The 18068-nt window shown below is 43.9% G+C and overlaps 1 protein-coding gene across 2 annotated transcripts in view; it reads right to left on the reverse strand.

Annotated features, from left to right (window-relative positions):
• Positions 1 to 16910, reverse strand: part of DACH2 (dachshund family transcription factor 2) — a 502690-nt gene extending 485780 nt beyond the window's left edge. The window contains exon 1 of one of the 2 annotated variants that reach the window (XM_084814013.1): positions 16194 to 16910. In XM_084814013.1, coding sequence (XP_084670139.1) covers positions 16194 to 16765 — 572 coding nt within the window. In that variant the 5' untranslated portion in view covers positions 16766 to 16910. The remainder of the gene's footprint in view (positions 1 to 16193) is intronic. The other variant, XM_084814012.1, reaches the window with a different exon arrangement.
• Positions 16911 to 18068: the final 1158 nt, after the last annotated feature.

The raw sequence follows: 18068 nt of genomic DNA on the forward strand, positions 1-18068 counted from the left end.
TGCCCACTATAGCAAATAATGACGTTACAAGCTATTCTATGCAAATAGCAAACTCCATGCTCCGGCTGGTTCCACATGGACCTATGGCCCGACTGGAGTCCACCTGGAGAAGAGCCTTTGGTGTGGTGGCCCCGTTTCTTTGGAACTCCCAGCTCCCAGAGGTCAGACAGGTGCCAAAACTGTGTTGCTTCTGGCACCTCCTGAAAACAGTTCTGTTCCAGGAAGCATTCCTTAAGTGGCCAGCCATGGTTTTTATTAGCATTCTGTTTTTAATAATTTTAATATGGTGTTTTTATCTTTTACCTTTTTTACTATTGTACCTCTTATGTTCACCACTCCAGAATCTGTTTTAGATGGGGTGCAGTATACAAATGTTGTAAATGAATAAATAACTCTCCAACTGTAGATCCTTAGCCAAAACAGAACCATCCACACACAAGAGGGAGGTATCAGCACGCTTGGGGGAAGGTAAAGGTTTGCAGAAGTGCCCCAAAACCTTTCCCTAAGAGGAAGAAAAACCCTTGAACCTCCTAATGAGGACTGAGCAGGCTCAGTGGCAATGGACTGCAAGTTGACTGTTGAAGGGGGCCGGGGAGTGAAAATGGAAAACCAGGGCAAAGCAGAAATGGGATGGAGTTTCCTGGAAGAAGGCATGACTGGCTGGCTGGCTAACACTCCAATTAAGAGCATGCCACACTGTAAAATTTTGTTCCAGGTTCCAATTGTCGCATTCAGTATTATTGAAAGGAGTTTATCATGATCATGCAGACATATGGATTTAAAAAGTGGAGGAATTCATAACTGATGAATTATGTTTGAGAACTTGTTGAAATTTTTGGAGGACATGTTCTCCACCTTGCGCTCAGGGTTGCAAACAGGGCATGCTCACATGTTTTGTGAGCAGAATTAAATATCTTGTTCATCCCTATCCATGGGTCCAAGAGATAGTGTTAAATTAAGTGCAACAGAGCCAAATTGATATTTCCCCCTGTAGTGTAAATGAGTACATCCAAGACTAAGCTGAATTCTCTCCCAAAAGTAATGTGAACCATAAGGGGAAGAGAAAGTCAATCAAGTTCTTGGATAGGAATTAAGGGTCATGGAGGTGGAGCTTATATTGCATATCCAAATATTACACATTGGAAAAAGACATACAAGTTTACTCAGAAATAAGACCCACTGAGTTCAATGGCAATCAATAAGTTTAGGATTGTAACTTGAGGTTTATTTCCATATACAGATGCAAATAGTGAACTCATTTACAAGATCACATCGGTCTTCACCAGAAACTCTGGAGGGGGTGGGGGGTATGCTGTATAAGTGAATAAACTTTTGCGCTGTATCGTTCAGGAGTTAGTAAATTTCTATGCTGGAGTGATGAAACTTCAAGCTTGTGAGATCTACGTTGTTTTTTACTGGAACCCCAAGACCATCATCCACAACCTGGCACAAAAGACATACTGATGACTAGTCCTGATGACTATATGCTACCTTCAGGATCCCAGGCACTATGCCTATGTACACCACTTGCTGGGGAACATGGCTGGGAGGGTGCTCTTGAAATCATGTCCTGCTTGTGGGTTTCCCGTGGGCAGCTGGTTGGCCACTGTGTGAACAGAATGTTGGACTAGATGGACCTAGATGGATTTAGCACAGTTCTTCTTATGTTCTTAGAGAATCCTGAGCCCAAGAATTTGTTTTGGGGTACCAGAACTAAATGCAGCTCACAGTCCTTGCACACAAAACTCCATTCCTGGTTACCCCAAAAACTTTCTGCAGTACAATTTAGGGCTAGCAGGGAGTCCTTTTCTTGCCACTATTCTTCAATAATTGGGAGCCAGAAATCCTTGCCAGTCTTCTTAATAATCTAGAGATCTACCACCAGATCCAGATCTACCTTCTGCCCGCCCTGGGTATAGTTAACCTGTTATATCACATGTACCATATAATCCAATCTCAAGTTTTATACCTAAAGAGAAACGGATGCATTAATAAAGAATAAGCCAAAGTCTGGGACCACATTGTCTTTGGTTTTACAAAAAGCTACCTTCCAAAGAACCACTGAAATTGCCCAGGGTCTGAGACAAAGCTTCAAGCCATAACAGTTATAACGGTTAATCCAATACACCTTTTATACAAACCAATAAATACACAAGTGGAAAAACAGCACAGATGTTCAGCTCTAATGCAATCTCCATTCAATTTCCTAAGTGCGGTCCCTTTGTGCAAACTAGCTTAGCGTTATGTTTAGCTTGCAAATTCTTTTAATAAATAATGAATGCAATAAAACCAGTAGATCAATGGCAAGCTTGAGAAATCATAAAGGGGTTGGAGGGGAGCGGGGGAAGGAAGGGAAGAAGAAGCCCTTTGTGTCCAAGCTGTTGCCGATTTTAAAAAAAACTTTAATCCACAGGCTGATCGATATTACTCTTTTCCTTTTCAACCTAGTGCATAAATAGCACATCGTCTCTAAATGCAGTCTAAACGGCCTTACCAGAGATCACTCACAAGGAACCCGATACCATCACTGTACATAACAGTAATTGAACATTTTGGAAAACTTAAATGTTTGCAAAGCAACATTAAAACTACCAATTAAGAGTAGAATGATATTGCTGAAAACATGATAAACAAGAACAGCTGATCGTTGCCCGGGAATAAGAACCGCTGTTATGTAGCCGACGTAATTCTTCACATGGCTTTGGTGTTGGTGTCGTTTTAATTTGGAATTCATAGAGCTAAAATCACAGATGCTGGTCTGGTGCAATGCATTGCAACAAGCAAAACAGGCTTAGAAGGTCAAAATCTTGTACAGACACAGGAAACATAATCACCTTATACTCAGTTATGGCAGACAAGCAACAGAGAAGCTCATGCGAAAGAGGACATCTACAAGGAGGCAATGTACCTATGTCACTAATTACATGGATATAAAAGGCATATAGTGGAACCTTTGGGGGCAGACACAATGCCTTTATCTCTGTCTATTAATATTTCTAATTCTCCAGCTGTAGAATCAGTGGGGGAAAAAAGTTCTCCTTGGAGTCAGCTGCCTTTCAGAAGCGTGCACTAACCGGTGGCCACAGAGATCAAAACCGCAGTGCCCCCAGGGATGTCTCTAATATATCAAGCAGAATAAATCTGAATCACTGAGAACCATTACATGCTAGACTAGCTGTTGAACTTAGTAATTCATGTCTAATCAAAACACATTTTAAAAAAACCCTACACATACGTAGCAAATAATGTCCAACTGCATTCTCAGTGTGCCTTTCACAGCACATTATTTCAAAAACTACGGCTCTTCCAAAAATGTCTCTGCTTTAGTCACAGTTTGTTTGATCCTTATCACAGGGGCAAGTTTTTTGCTTAAAGTGATTTCAGAATTATAAGCAAAGAGAAACACATAAAACTGAACAAAGTGCTGCCAAGCAGGTATGGGCAGAAGGTAGATTCCCCTGGGAGCTACTGGTTAGGGATGCTGGAGAAACTCGAGATGGACTAAAATGAGTTCAGATTTCCAAGAATCTGACCTGCGGAATCCACTGCAGACTGGCCTCTCCTGGCCGCGCGGAGCCCGTGGACTTTCAGATTTTTATTTTTTTTTACTTTCCTGAATTTTATGCAAAGGTATCCATCGGAAAATACGCACATTTCTGCTGAGACTGGTAAATATATGCAGGGGAAAGTTGAATGGATTGGGGAACAATATGTTCAATGTTACCTACCAATATAAATTACGTAAATTGTTGCAAACCCTCTTATGGAATTATTTACATAATTTTCTGCATAACAGGGGGGAAATTGAATCCGTCTGGGAATGGATTCCAGAAGGAACGACACCGTGCAATCCATGAAGCACACGTGGGATGGACTGGTAGATCTCTGGATGATATGCAGCACTTTGGCAAGGAGTCCATTTTTCTGCCTCCCAACATGACTCCCCTCCAGCTCTAAATTGTACTGCTGATGTGACGAAAGCCTGGTGTAACCAAGGGCAGCTCTGTGTGTGGAAAAACTATGAGTTCTGTTCAAGTTTTGGTTCTCAAAAACAAATTCCTGAGCTCAGAATTCTTTTATTCTAGGTACATCTTTTCACCAGGCCTGGGATGGCTAGTAAAAAAATAAAATAGACCTTGTAAGCCTGAAGTCCGCCCACCTCTAATGCAAAGGGAATATCTATCTATCAATCAGTTGATCAATAGATAGATGACTCCACAACTCTCATTAACTTCAGTAGGAAGAAGTTGCTTCATGGCGTGTACAACTAAAGACTTTGTTCAGAACATGAATAAGAAGTTTATGCTTGCATGGCTAAAGTTTTAAAGGACGATGGAAGACATAAGCCAAAACTATTCACTGCATTATTCGTGTGGGTCTGTTATTCCATTTGAATATTTAGCAGGTATAAACAATTGCTGACGGTTGTCAAAAAGCGGGCTTCGGGAACTACGGCCCATATCTGAAGTCAAGAGTTCAGATAAAAGATTTCTACTCAGAACTGAAAAGGAGATGGAAAGAAACTCAAAGAGAAGTTAAGAGGAGAGAGAAAGACCTTGATGTCTCTGCAATGTGGAGGATGCACAAAACTTGTCATGCCAATCGCTACAAATCGTTCATGGTCACATGGCTAGCGGAAGCACCTCTGGCTCAATAAAGATACAAGAGCCCCCTACAAGACAGTATTTCCTGGTCCCCATTTCAGCTGTAAGCGAGGGAAGATCGAGAGGAGCAAATGCACAGCAAATGTCAACATCATATTAAAGTGATATTTGTGAATAACATTTGCCTAATGGTAGGGCCCATTTATTACAATACAAATTAATGAGATACTTATAAAACGTTTCTTTCCCATCATTCTCCTTGGAAACTTCCACTGAATAAAGCAGAAGGTTTGACAAAACAGGAACCAAAGTTTCCTTCCCTTTCAAATCCCTATTTCTTTGGTGCCTTCTTTTTTTAATAGACTATAAACTATAGACAAGGACTTGCGTTTGTTTGTTTTTAACTGTACAGCTCCTAGAACATTTGGTGCTTTAGTAATAAAGAAAAATAACGTTCCTATACACATTTAAGCTGCAAGCAATTTCTAATGATCCCAGTGGGACTTCCTTCTGAGTAAACCTTCACTGAGCCGTGAAGTCAGTTTTGAGACAGTCAAAGCAATACAGCAAGTAGGATCTCAAAGCAAAAATGGGTCAAACTGGACATTGTGTGTCCAAAACCCAGGAGCACCAATTCAAAATTAAGGATGCATAAGAATTGTGTTGTGATTCACTGATGATCAGAATTTACCGCCTGCAACCCTGAACAGGAATGCCTCTTTTGGAAAAAGCTTCCACACTCCAAAATTCAAAATGTGTTGTTTTTTTAAAACTTGCACTTTAAAATGCATTTTTCAAAAAATACGTATTTTCATGCTTTAGTCAGGTGCATTTTGGTGTGTTCTTTTTAAAAATGTGCACCAAAATATGCACTTTTCCCATTTGAATGAAAAGAAAAACAGGTCGCAAACAGAAATGGGAGTTAGGTCAACTGAACTTCAAAGTGGAGCACGGAGAAAATTCACACACTTAAATGATATGCAGAGTTCAAAAAGCTGACGGCAGGGAGGATCTGTTCTCTGTACCTTTATATAGCAAGGGGGAGGGTCTGTAGTATGCAATTATGCCAGCGATTCTTGCAAAATCTGTAAGGAACGAAGTGTGTTAAGCGCCTTCAGGAAAAGCCTTGTACGGAATAAAAACATTTTGTGACTCCTCAACTGGGCACCTTCAACATGTTTTTCAATAGCATGATTAACATATTGGGCAAATAAAGGTACAGAAAAAATAATAAATGTTTTGGGTCAGAAACACACAGCCACATTACTAGGACACACCATTCATCTTTTTTGGTAAAAGCGGTTTACCATGATAGCTAAATGGATCCTCCATGTCCAATAGTGGTGTTTATTATACATATACCTACATCAACCGCGAACTAAATTCTTCAAGTGTGGATCTTCATGAAGCCAAAACAGCACCATCCGCACTCCAGTGGGAGTTATAGGTGGGCTTGGGAAAACCCAATGTTTGCAGTGTACATACATACATACATACATAAATGGGGAAAGACCCCCAAACTGCCCAATGGGGTGAGCATGCTCCGTGGGCACAGAATGCTAACCGTTTGCTGTGGAGGGGAGGAGAACAGAAATGGAATGGAGTATTGTGGAAGAGGACACGGCTGGCATTCTGAACTAAAAGACTCCACACTGCAAAGTATTGTTGCAGGTCCCACTTGTGCCTTTGTATCCCAGACGTAGGCAACAGCAAGGAAGGGCTTCAACCTCATGCCCAGTTTGTGGGCTTCCCAGGAGCATCTGGTTGGTCTCCAAGCAGAAAAACGATGCTGGAATAGACAGACACCCCCCCCCCCCCGCAAGCAGGGCTCTTCTTATGTTCACAATGGAACCTGTGGCTCATACGAAGGAGGTCAAAGAGAAGTCTTGCTATGCCGATTTCTCCTACTTCTATTCCATTTATGCTTTGGACAACAAGCCAAAACCTCGTGGAGTTTGTTCAACTTCAGATTTAAATTGCTATGCTCAGCTGCAATCATATGCACATTTACTTGGGAGTAAGAGCCATTAAACTCGATGTAAGCATGCATGGGATTGTGCTGCATGGGACATACTGCGAATTAAGCATTCAAACAGAAAAGTCACTGAACACATCATCCAGCCAAACGTAAGCACTTTTAAGCCTCCTCAGTTTCTACAGACAGACCAGAAGTTCATGCTTAATTCTCCAACGGAAATCAGTGGTATTTGTACATGCTTAACTATGGCTGGTTCATGTCCGAATTTCATAACACGGGGTTGTATCCAATGTTAGTCCTACTTAGAGTAGACCCATTGAAAAGAATGGGACTTAAATTAGTCATGACCACCTCCCGTCCTATGGAACTCCTTGCCTCTGGAGGTCAGGTTGTCACCAACACTGGGTTGTTTTTGGCACCTCCTGAAAACATCTCTTTTCCAGGAAGCCTTCTTACCAGCCTCCATTTTATTGGCACTCTGTTTTTTTAAGAATAATGTTAATATCATGTTTTGTTCTTTTTATCTTTTGTTCATTTTATCTCTTGTTGTTCACTGCTCTGGAATCTGTTTAGATGTGGAGTGGCATACAAATGTTGCAAATAAAATAATAAATGAACTTAAGTCCCATTAATGTTAATGGGTCTATTCTAAGTATAACTAACATTGGATACTACTCACAGACAGAAACAGATCCCATACGAAATGCACTCCTAAGAGCTATGGACAGAGGGAAGGATCCAGAGAGGCAGTTAAAATATTATTATAACACCGGTGATAAATTCAATTTAATACGGTAGGGTGAAAAGCTACAATGCAGTAACGAAGGTATTTTTTTCCCCGTTTCCACAAGCATGTCTAGAATTTAAAATAACACATGCCGTTGTTGTTTTTTAAAGCCAGGGTACTTTATGCAACTTTATGATCTGTAATTCCAAGTTCCACTTCAGTAGAAAAAAGTTATCAGAATGTGCTAGTCAACAACTTTTCATTCATATTCAACCATTTTATTGGTGTTGGGGTTTAAAAAATAGAATGAGCATGGAATTGATGGGCTCCAGAGAAGCAGGGTAAGCAATATCAAGTCCAGCTGAATTAACCCCCTGCAAAATGAGAAGTGCCCCCCCCAATAAATTTAGCACTATTGGTAATGACATGTTCAACACACTTTGTCTTATCTTATCCTGCCGATCTTTTTTTTCTTGCAATGAAATATTAATGTTGAGAAAATGGTTACACTACTAAAAGACCTTGTGCTATATTTAGTTTTATATATTGATTTCCACCATTGTGAAATAATTAATCATTCAGAACAAAATTCTACCAATTTAACCCCGTCTTGCAAGCTAATTGGGAGGTTAATTCCCCACCCAGGACCGTCCCCCGGAATGATCTTAGGATTATGTTTATGGCTTCTGCCTCTTCCTAAAAAGACAATTTTGTTTTTGGAGGTGGGTTGTTGTTTCTTTCTCCCTTCCAAAACCTGGAGAGAGAGAGAAAGGATAGAGGTTACTGCCACTTTAGAAGCCTCAATCTCTTTGACATTGCTGGCAGTGTATGGGAACATTAATGCATCTGTCATGATAACAAGCTAAGAATAACATCTAGACATCAAACCGAGCAGAGAATCCATCTGAAGTGATTCATTCGGATCCGTCGCGTTGATTTATTAAACACAGGGCAACATCTGCAGCCTCAGAGAGACGCTTGGCAAAATTAATGCACGATCAATTCAAACAGGAGGGGGGGAAAAAGCGAAAAAGAGATAAATCAACACACAATTTGCATGCAGTTCCACAATCAGGCTTATTGGGTGCAAATGTTCCATTCCCCTTGCCAGAGCCAATGAGTTTAAAAGTGTGCGCATTTTGATCCCCCGTCTTTTCAGAATTGTGGGATTTGAAGTGACGCTGAAGAGTTCTTCTGCAGGTTGAGATGGTGAAAAGGAAGAGAGGGAGACAGAGAGAGAGGAAAAATGCTTCCAAAGAGCTTTGAATATGTGGCAAGAATATCATTAATGCCTAATTATTTTTGCTTCAGCTCCAGGAGCACAAAATGGGGATGTTTTGTTTGTTTGTTTGGAGGGGGAGTGGGGGGAGGTGATGGGGCATTTGTGAACAAATTGCCTTTATAAGAACTCAAAATGTGTCATGGAAATGTACAAACATTTCCCTTTCTTTCAGGGGAAAAGCATTTTATCTGCAGCTGGAATGATCTAGAGCTCTCGGATAGGACAAGGGGTGTGTGTGTGTGTGTGTGTGTGTGTACACACACACACACATATATATTTAATCACTGTTCCTTCAGATTAGATTTCAATATGAATGAGGCTACAAGACACCGACAGAGTTAAAGGCAAACAAGTGCAGAGCTCATCTTAAAACACACACACTTCTGAAATTTTATAAAGTACTGATCATTTATCTTAATAAAGTGGAAATCTCACACACACACACACACACACACACACACGTCATATCCCAACCAGAGGTGGGCAACTTGTGGCCATCTAAACATTTTGGACTCGACCCCCATCAGTGAGGGGCGATGGGAATTGTAGTCTAGACACTTAGATTACCTAAGTAAATCCTATTAAGCTCAGTGGGATGTAGTTCTGAGCATGCCTGCTTAGACTTACACCATTAACATTTCCCCCCAAAATGCAGCACCAGCTACATGAAGCATTTCTACAGTTCATGTCAAAGGTGGTTCATATACATTAATACAACAGATCAAATATTTTTGTGGCTATTGTTTTTCAATGGTGAAGGATTGGGTAAATGATTTGGCTACAATTGGGCAGATCGGACAGCCGTTTTTGTGAATTTCATGAAGGACCTTCCCTACCCTTTCCTTTTATCATAGAATCATAGGGTTGGAAGGGGCCTACAAGACCATCGAGTCCAACCCCCTGCTCAATGCGGGAAGCCTGACTCCCAGGCGGTCTCCCATCCAAGTACTATCCAGGGCTGACCCTGCTTAGCTTCCAAGATCAGACGAGATCGGGCACATCAAGCACTGCTATAAGGGAGTTCAGCATTATTATTATACCCATTCTGCAGATAAGGGGTGAAGAGTTAAGGGCCAGTGGCTTGCGTAAAGCCACAAAGCAAATTTGCGGCAAGACTTCCCAGCTCAAACTCTTAGCCACAACACTACATGACTGCAAGACTACCAGCCGCTGAATTCACACCTATCTATGAACCAGGATGTTAATAAATACTTTCTGTGTTCATATCCAACACACTTCTATCCATTCATCAACAAACAGCTTTGGGCAAGTTTGAATCCATGCTAACAATTTATGCAGAAAAAAGCAGTGTCGTTTCTGTAAGTGGGCACAGAAGATCAATATGCGCACTGAAAGCTGTGGAGTGGCGCATGAGTAGAGTACCTTAATTATAACTTCGACATTGTTCTTCTAATACAAAACAGCAACTGCAGACTGCTTTTAGACCGGCAGTATAACCAGAAACAAATTAAATAACATGATGACCTGCGGCCCAGAATCAGGGGTGGTGGGGTTTTTTAGAGAATACCTTTTCCTCACTGGAGAACAAGTCAAAATTACAGTATTTCAAACATTAAAAAAAAAAATAAAGTTGTTAGCAAATTTACAATCTTCCTTCCCCTAAATACCTTTTGTTGCTTATGTGTAAAGAGCTTACATTTGATTAAATAATCGGGCAAACAGCAGGATTCCTCTGATCCTGGAGGAAAGTACATCGCCAAAAAACAAAAAGGTACAACTTCATGGGGTTAATGCCCACCAAAACGTTGTGATCCTTATCAGCCAGCAACTCTTCCAGCTTAGTCCTACACATGTATACTTAGATGTCCCAGTGACTGGAAGTAACTATGCTTGAGACTGCAGGCTTTAACACTACCAGAGAGACAGGATTACAAATACTTTTAAATACTCCAGTGGATTCAAACATTCAGGCTGGGAATAAGATGCTTTCTTGCCATGCAATCCTATACATGTCTTCTCTGGAAGCAAGTTCAATGGGGCTTGCTCCCAGGTAAGTAGGTAAAAGATCATAGCCACAAAGTATATTTCAGTCTTATACGCCTGACATTACCCATACAGATAAGACACAATATGAATAAATAACACATCGATTGGCTGAATTCAAGACCACCCTGAAAAATGTATATATAAAATTTGCCACCCCAAAAGCTGTACACACACACACACACGTGCATGCGCGCATAAACCGATAAGCATTTTCTGAAATCCTAGCAGAGACATTTTCTATTGTTTTCCACAAACTCAGTAGCCAAATTTTATTTTTTTTAAATGGAAACTGACAGAGAATAAAAAAGTTCCCTCTCAGCTTAGTGGAGGATACTGCTGGGTTGTTGTTGTTTTTAAGATTTTGGAACAGGGACTTAAGAGTCACTGCTGGAGTTGACATTATCTCAGGGCAATTTTTAAATCTCCATATTACTTTACCCTCCAACAAAAAAAGAAACCCTGGACTGCAGGGTATAATGACTGTGCAATACTTTTGGAACAATGCATATGCAAAAATTTATCCCAGCCACACAAAGACATCATGGTCTCTTGATAATTTCACATTCCAGGTGCAGGAGTGCAACTATTGTCGGGTTACCATGTTAAAGGACACTGTTTAATTCATCTCACATGCGCAGAACTAATTAGGAGATGTTGACATAAGGAAGAAGAGAGTTCCAGTGCATACGACCCACACATTTTACATTCTACCATCACAGATTTGGAACCAAAATTCTAAATAGATTTGTTTTTATGAGTGGAACCGTTTCATCTGCTAATTGTGTCAAAAGCGAAGATAAACATCTCACAAGATGATTAATATGAAAAAAATGTGGCAGTTCAGTTTGGTTTGATTTTCCAAGGGAGGAGAGGTTGGTTCACAAACATTAGTAATTATAATCACAAAAACCTATTCAGAGAGAGGGTTGGCTTGCACCAAAGTACAGATCAATTAAAAAAAAAATAACTAAGACTGCAATCCTATAACCACTTGCCTGGAGTAAGCCCCACGGAACTCAGTGGAACTTATATCTGAGTAAACATATATAGGATTGCACTGTAAAAGGCCTGGAGAGTTAGCTGGAGGAGTGGACCTGACAAAATATAACTACTAACATGCAACCCTATGCATGTCCACTCAGAAGTAAGCCCCACCGAATTCAATGGGGTTTACTTCCAGGTAACTATGTATAGGATTGCAGCCTAAGACATACATAACAGCTGTTACGTATTTTTCCTACATGGCTTTTTGTTTCCCCTAAATGGCTTTCTGGTTTTGCTGGGTTTCCCGCCTTCTAATTAGATACATATTGCACCCACACTCTGCTAATCTCTCTGTCTCTCATGGTTTGTGTTTCTCCATTGGTACGAGTTTACCTTACTTTCTGGATATCCAATAGGATATCTCCACTCTTTCACTCAATTCCCCCAGTTGGGTTTTGTCAATGGCTTTGCACCTCAAAACACCCTCTACAACTCAGTGTCATAACACTTTATTAAACTGGGCCCCATCACTCAGTTGGTAGTACCAACTGGATACAACATCAAAGACTTTTGTTAAGCACTCTGCAGCCTCCATTGGTTTCTGTGAAGTTATGTATTGTTACGATCAGCAAAATTAACTGCATTGTTAAAAGTGCAGGGGGGGAAATACAATTCCCAAGTCAACTTCTATGGTGCCAGAAACAATCATCATGAACTGGTTCCAAAGAACTACATCAGACGTATCAGAGAATTTGGGCACAACTCGTGGAATTGTATTTTATTTTTTTCTTTCAGACAACCAAAGCCCTGCTTCTCATATCACAAACTTCTTTTGAAAATCATCTCAGTTTCAAAAGCAGTTCGAAGTTGGGCATGGAGGACGCCCCCAGCGAAGGTGTAGAACCCGATGCACAATTCTTTAGATTGTGACCTCATGTAATTTTAACTTTACTTAATTTAAAAGCAGCAAGACATCCACTTGCCAAATTAAAGATAGATTTTATATGCATATTTGAGATGATGTGTGCGTCTAAGCAATCTGTTCCCAACTTGTTTGAACCTCAAAACTCTACTTATGAACAGACAGCCTTGAGGTGGAAGTACTTCTGTCACACAGACAAACCTAAATTATTGTAATACATAGGCACAGGATGAATAGGTAGAACAGAGGGAGAAAAATAAAGATCATATAATAGATATGGATGTAGGTAAGAATTAACCACTCTAAAGAGCTCCAGAATGGTACCTGTTACCAAATCAACAATTAACATGTGGAGATCAAAGAAAGAAAGACATTATAATGCTTCTGTTGGCTTCTAAAGGAGCAGGTTAATGCAGGTTATTTGAGTCCTACTTTGTACGTTAGATCAACACTTTCAGACAAGCAGTTCTTAGGAATAACGGATAACCGCTACCCGACTTCTACTGTGGAGAAAAAGTTGCAAAACAGTTGCCTGACAATGAGTCACAGCAGACCCAATCAAACTGCCATGTGGTTTTCTAAGATACATACACACACTTTCTTCGCTTATTTGCAAAAGTGTAATAGTTTTTGAATGCAGATCCATTTATATACATATATATATACACACACGCGTACATACACACGCGTGCGCGCACACAGAATGCAGTATGGGAGAATTCTGGTCAAAATCACCAAACATTCTGGGCAAAATCATCAAACCCACCCCACTGTTTATTTTTGCATTAATGTGTCCGGACAGTTTTTGCTTACACTGATTTATAAAGGCTAGGAATTTATATAAGCACAGAATTTGGCACCCTAAAATATGAAGGAGCTGTAAGCGATCTCCAGGACTACAACTATTTTAGCAGTTCCAAAGAAGATGACGGAGCAAAGGGTACTATTGACAGTACATCTAACTTACTGGGATAACTAACATGTGATTGTTCCAGAGTTACAATAAGCAACAGTTAGTCTATAAACTTTCCTAGTTTCTTGGGCTCCTATCTCACAATATTCTTTCTTGTTCATTCTTCCCTATTTGCAACATGACTTACTCACAAGTTATATTCCCAACCTACAGTAAGCTAAGAGACTCTAAAGTGAAAAGATTCACTGAGAAAGAAAAAAACTAAGTCTAACTGAGAACTTCTTTCCATCAAGAATAAAAACATTAAAGAACGCACACGAGCTTTGGTGTTCTAATGCAAAGAAGTATATACTTTCTGACACGTTAACGATTGCAAAAATGATTGCCAAATGATTGCAACAACAACAAAAAAGATCTTATTTATTTCTACACATTTAAAAACACAGCTCTCTCCTTTTATCATTGACCAGAGCTGTGATCCTTGTCGGTCTCTGGGCAAGCAGACCGGATAATCCCTAACATGAAAATCTCAAAAGGTTTTAGCTTCTGAACAAACCCCGTATATTATAATCACTGTTAGGAAAAGTTGGGACACACTCCCTTGCCTGCTTTGCATAATCTCATTCAGCCTCAACCCCCTTTGGGCAAAAAGCATTCTAATGAGGACAGAAGCCTATTCAGCTTCAGAGGTTTAGGGTCAATGATTCAAGGCGACCATATGGGGGTCTAACACAGGCAGGGCTGGTCCAATAAACCTCATCTTAAGACTTTTGCTGATGGGTAGCAGCATCCCCAAATTACATCCTGGTTTCCAGGACTGACCTGCTTTGTGCCATGTTTGGATTTTTACAGGCAAGACATCTGGTGTACTTTTGGTACTACAACAACAACAAATAGCAAGATACCCACTAGCCTTATCACCAATTGCAGACGCGGTACATAAAACTAGGCTCAGGCATGCCCCCTGGGCTTTTAGTAGCTTATATCCCAACAATGTTGTTGTTGGGGGGGGGTTCTGGGATGGCAGGGATTCAGCAGTCGCAACACACAAAACTCAGAGAAAAGTGAGAGGAAGAGATGGATCCATGCTGAAATTGTTCAGTTTACATACAAGCTGAGGAAGGAGATGGGGATAGACTTTGGACAAAAAACTTCCTGGGAAAAGTGAAAGGAAGATACACAGCATCTCATCCAATGGGAGGGCTATCAAAAAATAAATGTTCTCTGGAGCTACTTCTCCTAAACACAGATACTTCCAGATGTGCTTAACTGGCAATCATATACACACTTACCTGCAAAGAAGCCCCACTGAACTCAGTGTGACTTTCTTCTGAGTAGATATGCATAGGATTGTGGTGGTAAAGGCTGGCTTTCAAGAATGAACTCCTTTACCTAGAAGTAAGTTCCAGAGCTTCATTTGAATGTACTTCCTGGTAAGCATGCTGGATCCTTTGCTCCTAAAACGTACAAGCCCGGGTCGGTTGGTTTCATACAATGCAACTGACTTTTAAAGGAAGCTGAGTTTAAGCATTGCTGTCCTGAACACATCTTGAAATAGACAAACTTCGTACCTCAATGAGTATTCTTCCTTTACCGTTATTTCCTACCACAACGAAACATGTATTGTTTTGCATGGGGCAAAAAGAAAACCCAGACAGTGTACGCTAGAATATTACCCACAGGAGTCTGAAAGCAGGATGAGGGTCTAGCATGCTGTGTGAATTGGCTTTATGTCCCAGCATTCCCCCCACTTACTTGCAGGTAAAATCAGAGCACCCAGCATCACATTGTGGGGCACCCTAGAAACTAAATGCATTTTATTTTAAAGTATGCCCCATCATTTAAATGGATCTTGGGTCCACCTCTCTTGATGAATTTCGCTGTGGCCAAACCCAGCAGATTTCAACATACCCTGCTAGAAAGTTTCCCTACAACTGCAGCCTGGCTCGCCAATCTCAAAGGTGCTTCCTCACCAGCAAGCCCCGTTTATGATTTTGGTCAACTTAACTTCCAAGTAACATTTGCACAGAAAGTTGCACCTTACCATCCTGGATGATGAGCAAAGACCTCCCTGCCACAGGCTCTCTTTGCTTACAAACACCCCTAACTTTCCATTACTGAAGTTGGCTTCATCCTGGCCCACCAATTCTAATCGCATTTCCTCGGCCAAGTCGATTTCAACAGACTTTTCTTTCCTAGTCAGCACGCTTCCCTTTCAATGAACTGCCCAAGCAGGCTCAGCTGAAAGTTGGACTAACAAGAAACCTGTTCCTATCTCACAGCAGTGGCAGTCCCAATGGATTTCTGTTTCAAGCGAACTTTCTTCCATGGGGTCTTCAGTGCAGGCTTTACTCGGAGAAGCAAACCCCTTTGACTTCTTCCCAATGCGACTGATGCCGCGCTTATATTTCCTCTTTAGGGGGATAAAAAGACAAATCAAAACAAAAACACATCCTGGTTTTATTTTCTGTTTTTACACCACTGAAACAAATGCAAAGGGATTTGGGAACAAGTCAAAAGCAGGGCATCGCAAAAGCCATCCCTTTGACTTCAGGAAAAGACAGGCGACCAGCTAAGCACATGGGATGTCTCCATCTGACCATCCCAAACTTACAGCTCTCCCCATAAGCCCTGAAAGCAACTCTTCTCCCAAATGAACCCAACTGGGGACTGCGACGATGGGGGAGCGGAGGGGGGGGGTCGGGGACGGCGGGACAGGCCCGAAGGGTGCCTTCTTTTACCCACACATTCAAGTCACTCGCTCGCTCGCTCTCACCTGGCATTGGTGCAGTCGTTGTACAGAGTTTCAAAGTCCTTCCGCGTGATGAGTTTGCAGCGATTGACGCCCGGCTGGATGGCGCCCAGCCCGCGCAAGATGCGCACTTGCTCCACCGTGCACACCACGGGCGCGATGTCGAGCCTCTTGAGCTTGGTGTAGACCGTGTGCAGCCCGCCGACCAGGTGCTTGAGGAACAGATCGAAGACCTGCGGCAGGCAGATCAGCTCCTGCCCTTCCACCAGGAAAGACGCCACCTTCACCCCGTGCAGATCGACCATCTTGCACTCGTTGCCGCCGCCCGCGCCGCCTCCGCCGCCTCCGCCGCCGCCGCCGGCTCCTGCTCCGGCACCGCTGCCCAGATTGCCGCCGCCGCCGCCGCCAGCGCCGGCCGTGCCGGAGATGAACCCGTGGATGAGGCTGCTGGTCAGCCGGGGCGACTCGGACGGGCTGGACGAGTAGAGGGGATCCGCGCGGAATAAGCCCCCCGAGCCGGCGGCGCCGCCGCCGCCGCCGGTGCCGCCGCCGCCGCTCGAAGTTGCCGGAACGATCGGGGGAGAGGACACAGCCATGCTTTCTACTCCGCCCCGGGCGCCTGGATCCGCGGCGGCGGCGGCGGCATCTAACCTTGTCGGCTCCACTTTTTCCTCCAAACTGTTTGCGCTCTTCGAGGAAAGGAAGGAAGGAGAGAGAGGGAGAGGGAGAGGGAGAGAGGGGGGAGGAGGAGGGGGCGACACACACGCGCCCCCCCCGCGCGCACTCCCACGATCCAGCCGCTCGCGGAGTCGCCTCCCCCTTCCCAGCGGCGGGGCGGAGGAGGAGCGCCGAGCGGCAGCGGGCGGCGGCCAATGCGCGGCGTCGGGGCGCCGGCCTGCGCGCCCGCCACTGGCTCCTTTCGGAGGGGGACGCGGCGGGCGGGGCGCGCGGGGCCGCCGCCCGCTCGCCGGCCCCGGGCGAGGACGGCTGCCTGCGAGTGGGAAGGGACCGGGGGGGCAGGGGCGAAGGGGCCCTCCGCGCCCCCGCCGCCGTCGCCCCCGCCGCCGGCCCCGGGACCCCCCGCCTCGGGAAGGGAAAGCGGAGGGAAGGCGCGCGCGTTGCTGGAGAGGCGCCGTGGGACGCTGGGCGTTCTCGTTCTCTCTCGGCGACTTCGGAGGGGAAAGCGGCGGGTCCCCGCGGATCGCCCGCGAGCCTTGGAGGCTGCGATGTCGCCGGGGCTGCGACTCCGCCCTGGGCGTCAGTCAGAACTCGGAAGGAGCCATCCAAGGTGCTGAACCTGTTTCGGGGGAGTGAGTTCGGCACCTTGGGTAGCTCCTGTAGAGCCCTGGCTGAAACCCAGAGCGGAGGCGCAGCCCCACTGACATCGGAGCCACCAGCCGCCACTGCCTGGAAGTTTATAGTTGGTGGGGCGGGCGCGGGGGGGGGGGGAGGCGGAAAGCGAGCCCATTCCTACCCGATGCACGGTTTACTTGGAAGTCAAGTCCGGCTTCAGTGCCGGCTTGCGGGCGTAAGTAGGCAAGCCGAACCTGCGGTTTAGTGCCCCGGTACACTCCCTGGGGGGGGGGGGGTCGGAGTGTCTTCGTGCGTCGGATTGGGCAGCGAGGCAAGGGGGGGTCGCATTCAAAACGGGGGGGGTGTGCGTGTCCGCTCTTCTGGAAGTCGGCCACCCCCTCCTGAATACTCAGACTGGCTTACTTCTGAGTAGACATGCAGGGGATTGCACTGCCAAGCTCCAACCTTCTGCACACTTACCTGGGGGTGAGGTCGCATACTGAACACCACATGAGAGCCAGTGTGGTGTAGTGGCAAGAGTACTGGACTAGGAGCTGGGAGATCCGGGTTCTAGTCCCCACTCGGCCATGGAAGCTCGCTGGGTGA

This window comes from Heloderma suspectum, chromosome 9, assembly GCF_057233095.1.
Source record: "Heloderma suspectum isolate Gila_16-S chromosome 9, 16-S_ref, whole genome shotgun sequence".
Classification (NCBI taxonomy): Eukaryota; Metazoa; Chordata; class Lepidosauria; order Squamata; family Helodermatidae; genus Heloderma; species Heloderma suspectum.